Below are 16,711 nucleotides of genomic sequence, written 5' to 3'. Positions count from 1 at the left end.
TACTTCTCACGCTGATTGGCTGGCGCTCAGCTGCGCGGTTTATTGACGCGCCCTCTAGTGGTCGCATTTGCCATCGCAACGTGTTACAACCAGTTATTCATCACCAGGTCGGAGAGGTTTTCACTTTTCAACCAAGGATTCTTTTCTTTACATACGCATCCGGCTATTTATTATCTGATGTTTTTGCTCCGCTTTAGCAGCCACACGTCGTGCCGCAACGTCTGAAAACGTCACTGTGCGACGACGTGCTGACGTGATACGAGACGATCCATTTGAGTCAGAATCGAGAAAAGAAACATTATTAATCCCGAGGGACATTTTGTTCGTAACTTAGCAAATATAAAAATGTAAAATATAAAGTGCAAAATAGAACACTGAGCTCTGTTTCAGACTGTTGTTCCTCGGCGCATGCGCACTAATTCTGTGGGTATGTGTCGGTAAACGAACTCGCTGCTGTAACTAGAAGCGTATTTGAAATAACACCATAAAACACGTGTGCAAATATTATGGATCAGGTTGCCATGACGACACGAACGTCACATTAATATTTGACCGTCTTTGCACTGAATGGGTCTCAGCTTTGTCATCAAGGCACGTTCGCCACCCAGCAGCAGAGCCTCCTCTTGACCACTAGATGGGGTCAGAATCACGACAACCTGCGTTCACTGTTCCGTATTTTGTCTTATTGGCACAAACTAACCCAATAGATCCATGTTTGTTGTGTTTGCTAAGACAGGGAGGAGTGGAAAGAACTGAATGAAGGTTAAAAACTGTCGGCCCCATTCCTAAAATAAACATGTGTAATGGTGGTTTAAAGACGGTTGTGTTTTATTCAGGTTGTGACCTGAGCAGTGTTTCATTTTCTGGTTTTGCAGCAGTCGCAACAGCGTTAAAATGAATAAATAACTCAGCTGTAGTTGTAAGTCTCGGTGTTTTAATGATGTAAGAACTCGGGGAGGATGGAAATAAAGCACGAGCTCTTTCCGTTCGCCGCTGCTTCCGTAACTGCGGAACAAAAACAAGGTAGAAGTATAAAGTTATGAAAACAGGAAACCAGTCCTGAACGCGCACTGTCTCGCGTTCACACGCCTTCGGCGCGTGCACGGCGCCACCGCCCCAACTGTGCTCGAGTCCGATGCAAAAGAAATCCCGGTCGCCATCTTGTTTCTCCTCGACGGTGTCCAGCGGCTTCGCGCGGAGACCGAACGAAGCCTTCCGCTCGCAAACGCCGATGAACCTCTTGGCCTCCGGGAACGTGAACTAACGTGTCGCGTCCCAGAGAGTTGTCCGCCGCAGATGCGCGTCCCGCCGGCGCTCCAGCTCGCGCTCCGGCCGCTCGCTAATGGCGCCTGCTCGTCGTCGATCTCCGGCTGCGCCCCTCGCCCCTCCGAGCTCAAGCCCCGCCCCTCTCCCCTCCGCGCTCAAGCCCCGCCTCTTACCAGCCGGGCAATGATGTCACCGGAGAGGAACTACTCCGGGAAAAAAAGGAAAAGATGAACGATCGCACGATTTCTCCCCCGCTACTGTCAGGAACAATGGCGCCGCTTCTGTCCGTCATCGGTCCGCGCCTCCCGCCGGAGCCCAGCTGGTGATCTGGCTGTAAAATGTCAGTGCTTCCACTCAGTGGTGGTAACGTACAGCAGCAGCGCCATCCAGCACCCACCAACGCACTGACGTCGTTCACTACAACCGCTTCCTCTGCGGCCGTCACCTTCTCCTCGGGTCCATTCGGGACCGACCGTCCTTCCCAGCTTCACCCGAACAGACGCCGAACCCGCGGCTGCCTGCGCGGCAGCAAACGCAGCGCTCCCTCGCCAGTGCGCATGCTCGGGGAGATGCGGGTTTTGGGTGGGGGAGGGTCACCAAGATGGAGAGGATGAGGACATCCTCGCTGAACATGTGATGTCAGAGGCATCTCTGCTGCCTGCCCAGCGAGGACACGACGATCCACAAGGTTGCGGTGGACTTGGCCTCTAAAAACCCAGCGGGTCCTCCTCAGTGCCACCGTCCGACTGGGGCAGCGCCACATGTGATCATCCTGGGGTCACCGCTGGATCCATCTCTGGCAGAAACATCTCCTCAATCTCCACTGTTCCGCTCAGTCCAGCGGCTTCTCCACCAAACATCGGCTAAACAAACACATTAGTGCGCTTGTATAAGGTGTTACATAATGGTCTCCCACCGTGTGGAGCAGCAACAGTGTAGCCACATCCACACGTTTGTTCATTCAGAGCCCTCTGCCCCGTCCTGGCACCCCTGTCTTCATGAACGGTGACATGGAAGGAAGGAAAACCATACTGGTTATGAAAGACGCCACAGTTATTCGTCCATGATCAAGAGCTTATCCCTGATGGGAGGGTCTGTGGAGCTCAGCAGGGCTTCATCAGGTCCGTGGGCCAGTCACACAGAAGAAGCCACGACCTCCTGCTCTCAATACACTTGCCTGTTTTACCTTGATCTTTATCATGTTATCTATTTTAATGCTCACTTGCACCAAGGAAAGTCAATGACAATGGCAGTAATATATATATTATTATAATATAATAAAAGAAAATTAATTCATAAGGTTTTTCTGATTCTGAAGCCCACGTCCAAGTTCACACCTGAGAATCTGAACCAGCTTTATTGTGAGGATCCCACCAACATGAAAGTGCTTTGGAACAACGCGCAATAATGAAGAAAACATAACAATAATAATGCTGATGCTGAAGCTCAAGTTCAAGTTTACGCCTGAAAATTCACCTCCAAAACCAACAAAATAGATAAAAGCCAACACACAGCCTCAGAACACGCGCTTCAGTTTATTGAGCGGCAAGTTAAATCTCCCTTCACCGCCTCCCAGAAGGCTAAAAACACGCAGGACGCACGAGCGGCCACTGCGGTTCTCCGTGTCGGAGCCGAGCGCCACACTCGCGGCTCAGGGGAGACGCTCGCGGACTGTGGACGTCAGTGACATATATACAGCAGGCTGGAGGACGCGCGGGAGCGCGCGTCGAGAGCGGACACGCGGCCCCTGCAAAGTGGAGCGAGAAGCCCCGAGCAGCGTGGGGGCGGGGCTCGTGTTTACCGATGGCAGAGGAGGGGGGCTCGTGGGGGAGGCGGAGTCTCGGCAGTCCTGGCAGGGCCGCCATTTTTGCAAAGCGAAAAGAGACTGGGTTGAGGGGATCTAATTTCTGAAACTCGCCGCTTACTAGGGCCCAATTTTATCGCTTTTCATTTGACTCAGCCTTCAGCTGGAGCCCGAGGATCAAGAGAGCACTGAGCTGGGAGCGCGTCCCGTTGGTTTGGACCCAGGAGAAAGCCTTGCTAGTGATCCGCAGTGTGTGGACAGAAGTATTGTTTTGGTTGTGGAAGCTGTGTGGATAGCGACGGGGCTCTCACGCAGGTCCTCCAGTTCGCCCTACGGATCCCCCAGAGTGGACATAAAACGGTACGTATGCTGCTGGTGTGTTGTGCTGGGTCGCTGGGAGTCTAAATCCGAGCTGGAGGGCTATTGTTGGCGTTGCTTAGCTCCATGCTGGCTAATGTAGTATCCAGAGCCAGTGTAGCACGGCGGCTAACTGCAGGCGGACGCCGTCATTTCCCCTCACAAACCTGCCGTTTGCTTGCCGAAAGTTTGAAGCGACTAGCCGCCAGTGATGTGGCGCTCTGTCTCCAACGTGAATGTCAAGTTGGTAACGCAGCTACCTGGTTAGCACATGCTACAGACTAGCCTAAATTAGCCTGCTGTAAAAGGCACCTCGTTTTTCGTTATTAATAGCGAAAAACCCCACACGCTGTTTCGAGCAGGCGCTCGATACGATCTTTAAATCACAATGAAACCGCGTTCAGCAACGCCTTCGCGAAACAACGTAGGGTAAACGCAATGCTTAAAGCGACGGAGGCAGACAACTGTACTTGTTTGAATTTTCCTTTTGCGTCGTGTGAAAAGTCAACTGGGGCTGAGACACACACTAGTGCAAGACATTGCTGATCGTTTCGAGCCCTCTTTGTTACAGGAAATGTGTTTAGCCGTGGATTCTCGGGGTGTTTTGATTGACAAAAACCTGCCTTTTATTGGGCTACACTTGAAACGAGAGTCAACCTCTGGGTCTCTAACTTGCATAAGGGTGAGATATTGACCCGGGCCTGAGCTCAGTACCCTTCGACAACCGAGACAATATCCATGAAATGAACTCATTTCGCGGCTTGACCATGTGAAAACTCGAAACACGTCAACAGAACTGGTAGAAATGTAGATGTGCGGCGCACGAGCGCTTGTGTTTTCCAGTTAACGGTGCTCTGAAAAGGCGAGGTTTTTTTTTTGCTGTCCATGAACGTCAAGTATTTCCGACCCGAAAGCCCCGACAGTGCGAGTGGCCAGTGCGGGGAACAATGCGCGCATGTAAACAGGAATCAGTAAAGTTCCAGCGCGGTCCAGCCCACGGCGGCTGCCTCTAAGAGCCCAAATGACTCGCGTTGATTTGACTGAGATCGGTTTTGATGCGACGATTCAAGTCGTTTCCTGGCCGACACACACCGCGGAGGCTTTTTCCGAGGTGGTGCGCTTGGTGCGAGTGCTGCAAGCTCGGGGGAGGGGAGCCTGGTCTGTCGCACCAGCACCAGATCCACTGCCAGAGCGTCTAAATTAAGATGGATCAAAATGCTAACAACGGGACTCATTGACCTTTGTTGTACGCCTGAGATTAATGGTTGTTGTTGTGGGAGTTGTTCCCCGTCCAAACTGGGACCCGCTGTCGCGCTTAGCTTCCCGTGCTAACACTGCGCATTGTACCGTTAGCTCGCGTTGGCTTTTAGCGGCTGATTTCCACGGGCGGCGTCTGCATCCTTTAGGTCGAGTGATTTAAAGTAGTCCACAGACGCGATGTTTTGGTCACGGTTTGCATCGCTCCGGATTCCGGTTGCTGCTTTTGCGATGGAGGCCTTAATGGCTCTTCGCTCGGCTAACCGCCGCTGCTTTCGACGAATTCACATCATGGCAACAACACATAGACGGTACCGGCTCAGGGATACTTAAGGTAGTGTGTGAGGGAGGCGACTGAATGCACTCTTGGGGGGTTCTTCTCGTGTCGAGGCTCCACTTGGGCGAACGCTTGTCTCGCCGTCCTGAGAAATGCGCTCTGAAAATGGCGGCGGCGGCGGCAGCAGCTGGGTGTTGTGTTGTTGCCTCCACACCCCTAACCGGCACAACTGACTGCAGCGCCGACATTCTCTCCGGGAAGCAACTACAGAGCGCATTCTTATCTGACGGGCCGTTTCGACACTACGGTTATTAGAATTCCCCACCATGCCTCGATCCTCAAAATACGGTCCCCTCCGCTGCCCCTTGCAAAATAGTTCCATTTAGAAAATCGAAACAGGTTTTGTTCAATGTCGCTGTTCATGTAGCTTCTCATTGTCAAAGAGACATAGTACAGCTTTTTTAATGGCCACAGTTCATGTTATAACACTCAGAAATTGCTGGATTTTTTTTTTTACAATAAAATGATTTTGAAATATTTCTGCAGATTTGGACGAGGACAGTTGTGGACTGACATGTCCTCTCCAGGATGACCTGTTCTTATGTCCAATTTAATTTAAATGACAGAGCGCCTCGCTGATATAAAGCCAAAATCCTTACCGGAGAGGGGAATCTGATTACACAAATGTTTCATAGGCCAGAAGAGCCACAGTGATGGATAAATAGACCAATCAGCATAGTGGGTGCAGAGCCGGACCTACCAGGATGCGTATTTCTGTGCTCTGCTTCCTAATAGTAACAGAGGAGCACTGATGCTGCCAGTGTTTCTCTCCTCCAGTGTACGTGTTAAGAGGGAAGTGTCTTTTCATAAGTCTTTGTTTCAGGTCACAGAATCTGGGGAGAACCCAGACTTAACCTTCAATATATATCTCTCTCACAGTACGACATGGAAATCATGTGCTCGCTGAAGGTTGCTGACTGAACCCGACAAGACTAATGCAAAACATTGAAATATTTTGTAGCATATAATCCACAGTAATGTCATACACGTGTTCATTATTTGGAGTGGGTGTATTTTGGACTCCAGGTTTTTGGAGGAGGCTGACAAATGTTACAGGAACCAGAGGAAGGTTTTTGGAGAATTTGGTCAGAATTCATTTTTGTTTGGATTTTGGTCCATCATTCGCTGGAGCTCCCTAAAGCAGGTGCGGGATCTCACCTGCCGTACTGAGCAAGAGTGTTTGCTCTCAGTGTTGACTGAGATCTGGCGGGAAATGAAGTGCTGCTCCGCTGTTATAGGTACACAAAACTTCTGCCGCTGTGGGAGTCACTTCTCTTCGGTCACACCTACCTAGGCACCTTCCAATTGAAAACCAGCATTGGTACAGAAGAATGCCTGTTCCTGTTGGTTCAACTTGACGTTCTCTTCGTCTTCCCTTCCCAGGAGACGATATTATTGTAATTCAGAAAGTTACTTCTGGATCTGTGGCCCTTCTCTGTAGTTTTCTTAATGTAAGCTCATTATGATCTCACTTATGTGAGACTCAGACCCGAGAGAGTTGGAGACAAAGCTCTCTGGGTGTAAGACCCAACCGGATCAGGTGACTGCTAGCTGGGCTCAGGTGACCTGTTTAAGGCTGTAACTGATTTCCTTTACTAGCAGCCCCTGACAGCTGCACAGGGAAGTCTGGTTGATATTGCCACGGCTTCCATGGAGCAACCTCATTTGAATCTGAAGACGGTTGTGACGACGTTGTCTGACTTTTCGCCATGTCACCCTTTAACAGTGACGCAAGTTACTGTTATATATTCATGTCTTCTGGCTAATAATTATTTAGAATTTATGCAGGCACATAAAGGGTTTTCCCACTTCTGTGCCTCAGACTTGCAGCACTATTTAAGGCCTTGTACCTGAAGTAGAAGTCTTCTGATGACCTAAGTTGCTCCATTCCTTTTTGCTGATGTGAAGCTGACTCTTCTCCGGTTACAGGTGGTACTATTGTGGCAAAGCAACAGGAATGCTGAATAAAGTTTTGTAGTTTCCCTGTATCTGCAATTGCTTGACCCCACAGCGCCACTACTGAGGGGGTGCTCAATGTTTTGATTTTGAGGAGACAGACAGACGGAGCTATTGGCCTTCCTTGCAGCTGCCATGTCCCCACTGTGAATGATGCGAGGAATAACAGACCAGCATTCCATGCTTGTCATGCTTCCTGTGTATGTGAGTGTTTTTGTTGAAGTTTTGTGTTACTGGCTGAGTCATTGCTGCAACCAAAGGAGTGAATAAAGGCTCAGTTTGAGGTGAGACGGAGGAGGAGGAGGTGGGGTGGAAATCCTCATTCTTCCTCTCTCATGAAAGAATCATGGGCAATGCATGTTTGTCAGCGAAAACCAGAATGAAAAGCTCTGGCATATGGGGGCAGTCATGATGAAGAGTGGAGGGTTTCTGGTGCTGTGTGGGTTTTCCCTCACCGACTTCAGCGCGGTCCACTCTTAAAAGGATAGTTATTCCCCGCACAATGACGTGACTGTCTCCTGACGGAGGGAGGGAAAGGCAGAGACTGGCTTACGCTGTGTGCTCCACTTCGCCACCCAGAGTCTACCCAGCGTCCATGCTGTGTAGCGTCACTGTCAGACAGACCCCAGCGAACTTCCCCCATCCCACTGCCCGCAGAATTCAACGGTATGTGGAGGATTCCTGAGTTTTTAACTGTGGCACTAACTGCACTCAAGTGACGTACGTAATGTGTGGCACACAAGCGCCTCATCCTGTGACTTGTTAAATGCTCTCGTCCACTTTCCCCAGTTGTTTATGTCTGATACACTCATGCATGTGCTACATTTGGCCGAGAGAAGGTTTAAATGGCCCTTCCCCGCTCCTTGTCATTCGTCTCAGACGCCCTCCTCTTTTCCACTCTGCACTACTGTCTGTGGTTTATTTAGGAAATGCACAAGGGAGGGACAGACATTGGCTTGGACATGGGGACCTGGCACAGGAAGGGAGGTGGTATGTTTTTGGCTGTGCTTCTCCAGGGTGACGGACAGCTCTCGCAGAGGAAGTAGGAGGAGCAGGGAAAGGCTGGTGCAGGCGCTCAGATTTAGCCTGGAATGCTTCTGCTCTGTGTTTCTTTTGTTTTTTTTCCTCCCCACACACACATTTGCTTCAACTGTCCAGTCTGTTGACACTGCTTCTAGGGCTACGTATATCAACTCCACTCCTTGTACCACGATCTAGAGGTTACAGGGGCAGGAGGTTTTCCTGTACGTATTTTGAAGATTAATGGTCCAGTAGTCTCTACAAACCTGCAGCCCCCGAATGCTCAAATGTAGCTCTGTCATTGAAGTCATTTTGGCACGCTGCCCCCTACTGGTAGAAGAACTTCTTCTCATTACATCAGCCTACATAATGACGAGTGTCCCTCGTTGTAAAGTCGGCATGCAGTTTAAAATACCCCCCACTGGCATGACGGATAATGAGAAAGCTTTTTGGCCGCCGATGACCTTGGCTGACTCTATTTATTAGCCATGAAGCTGGCAGCTGTCACAAGTGGCAGTTGTTCATGTTTTTAATGTGTCTGTTTCCGTGACTTGTCTCATACTTGTTTGCTCCTGAAGCTTAAGAGTCTGTGCTCTATCCTTGCCTTTCTGTAGCAGTGTGATGGCAACAACTCCAGTTGACTGACTGTCTTCATGTCAATAGGAACTGCAACATCATGTGAAGCCATTTAACTGCTGGTTCCTCCGTGAAAGAGGAAAAGAACCTTGTCAGTTTCTAATGTTCTGGTTTGACACTGACTCAGCTGGAAGTGCAGTGTCATGTTTGTTCCTCGCTCACCTCATTAAATATGCATGTGATGCAGTGATTAATGAAAAAGAAAATGCATTCACATCGTCGATGGAAATACTCAATGAAAGTCCCAGCTTCATTCATGAGACTGACACGGGAATATTGTAATGAAAGCCGAGACTACATTTCTGGTTGGTTCCTCTAGGAGAGACAGGAGATAACCTGCCCTTCTTCAAATAATTTGTCCCACTGTTTCTGAAGATGAATGTTTAGGGTTGTCAGCACAACTCTGTATAATGTGTGTGTATAATTCTATATAGACTCTCTCATCCTGGCCTTTGTTTGGCCCAAGTGCACATAAGCAGGCGGAGGTGTGACCTCCAGCCTATTTTGTCTCTGCATCTGTCCCTCCCACTAATCCTGCTTATCAACAGAGCTCTGTATCAGGAGCAGTCACACTGACACATATGCTCCCGTCTGAATTCACGTCACATGCTAATACTCGACAGTGCCGCCACTGCTTAAGCCAGTGTGTGTGTGTGTGTTTCGTTGAGCCAACTCTTGACGTCTCCGACAGTCCTGCCCAAACATGTCATCAAGTTTATAATCTTTTCACATGAGATCGCAGTGGATATGCGCTAAAATAAGGAGGAATTAATAACCAGACCTTCATGTAAGAGTTAATGGGGTTTCATGAGTGCTTCTGGAAGAGCTGTCCTCTTCAGGAAAAGGGGGGGAAAATGGCCTCTGTGTGGTGGTTTTCTCCCCGTTTTCATGGCGGCTGGCTGCTTCATGTTCTCTTGCTCCCCTTTGTGGGAGGTTTTATACAGTGCATCTGTCTGCAGTGCGGCCACTGTGACATCCTGACATCAAACATGCCGTCTGTTACCTGTTTTAGCTTGATAGTCATTGAAGATATGCCCTGCTGATCCTTTTCGCATTGAATCTAAGTGGCGGGTGAAAGGTTTGGCCCATGTTTTCACATGCAAGTGTCCTGTTTTCTGTCTTACCTATGTGCTCTTTTCTCCTTTGCAGGCCTTGTGGATGCACTTAGATGTCTGCAATGACTGCTGTGGCTGGTATGCCTCAGTGTTTCGGACTACCACTCTTCGGACTCAGTAGGACAAGAAGTGATCAGCAGAGAACGTCATGAGCATAGTCATTCCAGTAGGGGTGGACACAGCTGACACCTCATACCTGGACATGGCTGCAGGCTCAGAGTGAGTACTGAAACTTTAGAGGGACTCTTTTGCCATCCCTGTTTCATGTGAATCTTCATAGCAGGTGGCTGTGAGTGGTCCCACCGTCGTATGTGTTCTGTCAGTGCTTGGCTAATTCATGAAGGAAAGAGATGCGGTAGTTGGCAGTGGCAACGCCCGTCACCTCTGAGCAAAACTTGAGTAACTTTTGTAAGCAAGGTCACTGGTCAAACGGTCAGAATCTGGTCAAGATCACCATAACACTGACCTCTTCCCATGTGTTGCATCACACAAGCCGACTAAAGTTCCTGTTTAAATTCCCCGATTTTAAAAATAGTTGTTCAGCATGACTCTTTTGAAATGTTGAATTGCAAATCATCTTCACACACCGGAAACCATTGACTAATTTCTGAGCCCCTGTGTCTCGCCATTCATTGTCAGTTCACTCGTCTCGTCTCCACTTTCATACCCACCTACTTTCTCCCTGCGCGTCAGCTCACTCTGTTGATCTCATAGTAGAACTTGAATGTCAAACGACTTGTGTGAATTGTGTCAGACTCCAGATGTTCTCTGGCAGAGCTCCTCTTTTTGCCATTCATTCCACTTTTTGTACTCCAGAGCCTTGTGCGCGCTCCCATTTTTATTGCTGGAAAGCTTTTTTTATTGTCCGTGACGCTGCAGTGTGGGCTCTAATGGACAGTGGAGTCATTACATTGATTGTACTTGCACTTAACAATGGCCTGTCAGTAAATGCCTTTGACGCTAATATCCACATTTCCCTGTTTTCTTCAGCATCTTTTCCCCTTCCTCCTTCTCTCTACACTTGAGCATCATGTTTGCTCATGTGTCGAGCCAGTGAGGCAGAATGGTGCATGGAGTCATGGCAACGAGCCTCACCATGCCCCTCCTCTCTTCTTCACAGCGTCTTGTCAAGGACAGTGCTGTATCTTTTTTCTGGTCAAATAAATGAAGCAGGAGGTTCTCGCATGACTACAGAATAACAGACGTCATCGGCTTATGGAGGCGCCGCTGTCTCTTTAACTGATGGAGAGCCCTCCCCTTCCTCAGAGCTGTTGAAGTGACAGCTTGTGTTGCCATGGTATCTGCCCTCATACCTCTTCCTCCCCCCCTTTACTGCGCAAGGCATGTTTCCATGGTCACAGGCCTGAGTGACAGGTGGTCCTCACAAAGATACTGCGTCTTAAATGGCCCCCCTCCAAAAGCCCTTTCTACCCCTGGTGGACATTTCCTTCAGCCGGGTCTCTCGCCCTTTGTCCGTCCTGGTGAGCAGATTGATTCAGAAGCGGATATGGAGCTTGAAGTGTGCTTCCAGTTGCACCTGACCTGAGTAACATTTAGAACACGATCCCTGGTGTATTACGAGCACACAGGCGGAGTCAAAGGCAGCATGGCTGCCTACTTACCAGAGCAACAGCGTCATGTCTCTCCCACATCCACTGAAGTCTGCAGCAGCGTGACCAGCTGTTGGTTAATGCAGCGTGCGTGTCCCTGGTTACACACGGAGCCGAGCGTGCGTGCGTGCACATGCTGACAGAGTACGCACAGTTGCCATGGCAGCAAGTGAGAGCTCTTTAAGAGTGAAGGCGTTGCCTCTGGCTGCTCAGTGCTGCTCTTTTGCTCTGCTGCTGTGAGACTTGCTGTCCACCTCACCTGAGCTGAACAGCGCTCCGCAGATGAAGCAGACGTGAAAACAGCACTAGACTCAATATGAGCATCATCCTCCATGTCTGACAAGTCATTTATTTTCCATGTCATCGTTTTGAAAAGACTCAGATTCAGAGGTTCTCATGCTTCTGCCGCACAATAAATATGGTGGTGTGATTTCTCAAGCGATGATATGGTCTTGTGTCATTGCATTCATCATAAAGAGTGGTGGTTGTTCATTGCCTTGGGAGGTGAAGTGCTTTGACGGACAGTAAAATGAGAACAGTGAAGGAACACTCCATGTCAGCATCAGTCAAATTAGCATCGTTGATGAGAGGCACTGGTTTGGCTGGAAACAAAGCTTCATTGACTTTTGATACTGTTCTTTCTAGTTATGAGTTATTGTTTTCTATTTCTGTGTTGTTTCCTGTCTTAAGTTTCAAGCAAATGAAATGATCAAATACCGTTTCTTTAATTTTTATGAGTGAAATTTCACCACTTGCCTTTTAGTCCATCCGTTGGGGCATTTGTTTTTCAGTAATGCAGATAAAAAGTAGAAACACAGTGGAAAAATAATCATGTTGATATTTCTGTTTGCCGTGAAGCCTTTCCTTGAATGAGTCAAACCCAACAACCACGTACGCTGGGAACTCCCCTTCCTTCCTTGTTGAACTCGTCAGTGGGTCCTCTTTCTACTCTGCTGTGGGTTCTAGTCTGACAAAGTCAGTTTGAGGAACATAAAACTGGATAAAGTCTTGTCTCACTGCAGCTAAAAAAGGATAGTCCTCACTCTGCCGTGGACCTTTGCCAGCATGTGGCGGGCCTGTCACCTCTGTTCACTACTGTGAAACCTGCTTGACTTGAGTCACGCCACACTCTTGTTAGAGCTCTGCTGTCATGGGAGCCAGGCTGTAGTAAAGACACACCACTGCAGTCACACACACACACACCTTAACTAAGATCCGCCCCCAGACCTCGTGCGGGCACTTTTTTACTTCGACAGTGAGTACTTGAGCTGCAATACACACAGGAAGTGTAGCACAGTGCTCGTACTGCATGCACAGAGTGCACAGGGAATAAGAAGAGCTTATGCAGGTACCGTACTGCCTATTTTACGTTCAGATGAAGTGAGACATGTTCATCTTGACGCTCTCATATTTGTCTGGCTAACGTCGGGTCAGAATCTATCTCTCTTGTTTTGAATGTGTTTCAATACTTTGGTGTTCTTGTTTGGATCAGGCTTGTTTTGTGACTTTACTGTGTTACGATTTCTTTTTTTAACTTCTCAAATCATTGAATGTTTCTGGACTCGTATGAGGAAACTGCCTGTGTGTGGACCACTGTTTTTGTTGACGACAGTGGAAATAAAACGTGGCCTGTCACTGTTTTTGTTTCGGACCCATTTTAAAATAGAGTAGCTTCAAGTTAGTGACTGAAAAAGAGCCATGTCCTTTTGACATGTGCCACACATGGAGTAAAGGTCTCAACTTTATGTTTATCGCCTTCGTTATCACTTCCTTTTTATTTACCCGTCAGTCGAGTTTCATTTCTCCCGCTCCCTCATCCATCACACCCTCTCACCAACGGCAGAAATGTGTGTGACAATAAGGGTGCGTAGACTTTTAGCCAGCAATATACTGCGCTAAAGAGCTCAGAACTGGTGGAAAGTCGCTCTACTGGTTTAGGGAATATCATTGTGTGTTTTGTTGTTGCGCGTGAGTTGTTTTTGTTCAGCTTGTGTGTCCAGAGTTTAAAGGAAACCAGGTGTATGTACTAACCTGATATTGTGGCGTTAACATTACTGTACTCGTGTCAGCTCCACACTGTCCGCAGTCAAAGCAGACAATGCCCGATTTGCCTGGTGTGATAACGTTTGTATTTTCTTTGTGTTTCCACTCAACAGACCAGAATCGGTGGAGGCCAGCCCCGTGGTGGTAGAAAAGTCCAGCTACCCTCACCAGATTTACAGCAGCACTTCTCACCATTCCCACAGTTACATTGGCCTCCCTTACGCTGTGAGTACTTTGCACTTTCATTATCACTACTGTCCTCTTGGCTACTGTGTACAGTGAGATCGAGACTCAACTCTCACCTCCGCACCAGCTCAGGTCTGCGCTGCTTTAACTTAATGTTTAACTCCCTGAAACATGCAGAATAACAGTGGAGAGGAGTTAATGATTTCCACATGAATACAACAAACGTGTAGCTTGCTTGATTCCTTATTGCATTTTGCGTCGTTTTGTTTGTCAGGGAAATGGTCTGCACAGTTGGCGTCAGTGCAGAGAGTGAAAATGGGTCCTTGAAAATGGGAATTGGAGAAATTCCCTATCTGCTCTTTTTTATTGGCTAGATTTGTTGCTGTATTTGTTTTAGTGCAACTGCAGTAATTCAATCAGTAATTCAACATGTAATGTTGTTAAAGTGATACTTTCTCCTTCTCCTTCCTTGTAAAATGAGCTTGTTCATGTCACCATTTAGTGCTACAATTACAGTCTGGATGATGTGCTCATGCCTGTCAGACCTGACCAGACTTGAATCGGCTGCTTACCAACAGGTTAAAATGATTGAAATGAAATGAAACACGCAGGTCTTATCCATTTTAAAATGCTTCCTTGTTATTCTGACCGTGTGGTGTCAGTAGTCAACAGTACTTTCTAAAGTCTGGAATCCAGTACTTTGCGTGGTGTGAAAGAAGTACACTCATATTTCCTGAAGTTGAACTTTGTATTTCAGCTTTACTGACGATTTATTTCTCAGGACCATAACTATGGGGCCAGGCCCCCACCTACGCCGCCGGCTTCGCCACCCCCCTCCATGTTGATCCGACAAGGGGAGGGTGGGTTGTTTCCTGGGGGCCAGGATGAAGCGTCCACGGGCACCACGCTCAGCACCTCCGAGGATGGCAGCTATGGGGCAGATATTACACGCTGCATCTGTGGCTTCACTCATGACGACGGCTACATGATTTGCTGTGACAAGTGCAGGTAGCGTGCGGGTCACTCCTGTCCTAATGAAGCCCTTATTGTCCAAGTCTCCCACTGACATCACCACCAACCTCGCTCTCTTTAACCCCAGTGCCTGGCAGCATATAGACTGCATGGGCATCGACAGGCAAAACATTCCCGAGACCTACCTGTGTGAGCGCTGTCAGCCCAGACACCTGGACAGAGAGCGAGCCATCTTGCTGCAGACCAGAAAAAGAGAGTGTTTGTCTGGTAAGAAGAGTTCCTCGTCGTTCATTTTGACTATTTTTTATGATTATTCCATTATGTCCAGGAGACAATAATACAGAACGATACTCAAACGAACATTTGAAACAGGCTTGGAACAGGGTGTATTTTCATGATTGATCTGATCATGTTTGACAGTTATTCTATAACTGTAGCTCACTGAAAGGAAGTGGTGTTCGGATTGTGGAAATACCTCTGAAATGATTGACAATACGCGGTGGGTAGTGTTGCGCTGTCGCCCACTTGTCCAGCTATGCCACACTGACACCTGCTGGACAATGGGCAGAACTCCCACTTGGCGTACTGCATTTCGTTTCATGCGGATCAGTATTGTCCAGCAGATTCTTACAGATGTTCCGTCTTTTCTTCTCCCTCAGATGGGGACACCAGTGCAACAGAGAGTGGGGATGAGGTTCCATTGGAGCTCTACTCCACCTTCCAACACACGTCAAATACAATCACTCTCACGACCGGGCGTCTTGGCAATAAGCAAGCCGATAAAAAACGAAAAAAGAGCGGTGACAAGGAGCCGCCTGCAGCCTCTGCCAAAGCAAAGAAGGTTGGCACCTTTCACACAGCTGGAATTGTCATTTCTGTCCATATGTTGGTAAATGCTTGCTCAAACCCAAGTACATAAGTCGGCTGCTCCCCACTTCAGCATGTTATTGTTTCTACAGGGTTGGGGTTCACCCCATCCCTCACTTGTACTGTCTCCGCTCCATAAACGGCACATGTCAGCAGGTAACAAATGATGTTGAAACTTTCTTTTATTGTCTTGGCAGGCCTTCCGGGAGGGGTCCAGGAAGTCCTCCAGAGTGAAAGTAAGTGGCGTGAATACATGTTTTGGGATTGGATGTCTGTCCCTGGGTTGTAACTGATTTCCACTGTTTGTAGGGTGCAGCTCCAGAACAGGAGCCGTCAGAGCACTCGTCCATGTGGGAGAACAAAATTAAAACCTGGATGGAGAGATACGAGGAGGCCAGCAGCAATCAGTACAGTGAGGACGTGCAAGTTCTGCTGCGTGTCAAAGAGCAAGGCGACGGCAAGAGCCTGGCATACAACACTCACCCGGCCACTTTCAAACCGCCAGTGGAGGTACAGCGCCGCCTTGGCCTGTGTGTTGAGCACTGAGCCCTCTGCTAACCCTTGCATGTCCTTCTGAAGAGTCAGGTTCAGAAGAACAAGAAGATTCTGAAAGCAGTCCGGGATTTGGCCCCAGACTCGCTCATTATTGAGTACAGGGGCAAGTTTATGCTCCGACAGCAGTTTGAGGCCAATGGATATTTCTTCAAAAGGTCAGTGCGTTAAACTTTTCAGTGTTATCTGCAGCTGCACTTGGCATCAACAGTTGAGCTGGTTGACCTTCATCTTGTTCCTCAGCTCATGAAACAATTCATCTATACTTATTCAGCCCTGTGTTCTCTGATCAAGCTTGAATCGGCTCACAGACCCAAATTAAAAACGCAAATCTTAGAGAGAAACCTTGTCATTCGGAAGCGTCTTTGAAGACCTGAGGTAACCCCCGCCTTCCCTCTCCAGGCCCTATCCCTTTGTGTTATTTTACTCCAAATTCGATGGACTGGAGATGTGTGTTGACGCCCGCAGCTTTGGCAATGAAGCTCGCTTCATCCGTCGCTCCTGCACCCCAAATTCCGAGGTGAGGTACCTTTTCACCTACCGTCCTTTCTTTACCTGGCTGCCGAGTTCTTCTCATGTGTCTTCTCGGCTGGTCTTGGCAGGTGCGCCATGTTATTGAGGATGGCATGTTGCATTTATACATCTACTCTTTGAGGCCCATATCCAAAGGCACAGAAATCACCATTGGTTTTGATTATGACTATGGCAGCTGGTGAGTGATAAGATCTGAAAT

The 16,711-nt window shown here is 48.4% G+C and overlaps 1 protein-coding gene across 4 annotated transcripts in view; it reads left to right on the top strand.

The window, feature by feature from the left end:
• The first annotated feature begins 3,098 nt into the window (after window positions 1-3,098).
• kmt2e (lysine (K)-specific methyltransferase 2E) overlaps window positions 3,099-16,711 on the top strand; it is a 23,022-nt gene continuing 9,409 nt past the window's right edge. For 3 of the 4 annotated variants that reach the window (XM_053863767.1, XM_053863768.1, XM_053863769.1), the window contains exons 1-11: window positions 3,099-3,430; window positions 9,783-9,967; window positions 13,515-13,626; window positions 14,369-14,595; window positions 14,687-14,826; window positions 15,219-15,400; window positions 15,624-15,662; window positions 15,736-15,936; window positions 16,006-16,136; window positions 16,381-16,498; window positions 16,581-16,690. In XM_053863767.1, coding sequence (XP_053719742.1) covers window positions 9,897-9,967; window positions 13,515-13,626; window positions 14,369-14,595; window positions 14,687-14,826; window positions 15,219-15,400; window positions 15,624-15,662; window positions 15,736-15,936; window positions 16,006-16,136; window positions 16,381-16,498; window positions 16,581-16,690 — 1,331 coding nt within the window. In that variant the 5' untranslated portion in view covers window positions 3,099-3,430; window positions 9,783-9,896. The remainder of the gene's footprint in view (window positions 3,431-9,782; window positions 9,968-13,514; window positions 13,627-14,368; window positions 14,596-14,686; window positions 14,827-15,218; window positions 15,401-15,623; window positions 15,663-15,735; window positions 15,937-16,005; window positions 16,137-16,380; window positions 16,499-16,580; window positions 16,691-16,711) is intronic. The other variant, XM_053863770.1, reaches the window with a different exon arrangement.

Source organism: Synchiropus splendidus, chromosome 4 (genome assembly GCF_027744825.2).
Source record: "Synchiropus splendidus isolate RoL2022-P1 chromosome 4, RoL_Sspl_1.0, whole genome shotgun sequence".
NCBI classification, from domain to species: domain Eukaryota; kingdom Metazoa; phylum Chordata; class Actinopteri; order Syngnathiformes; family Callionymidae; genus Synchiropus; species Synchiropus splendidus.
This window is presented reverse-complemented; position numbering and strand designations above follow the sequence as displayed.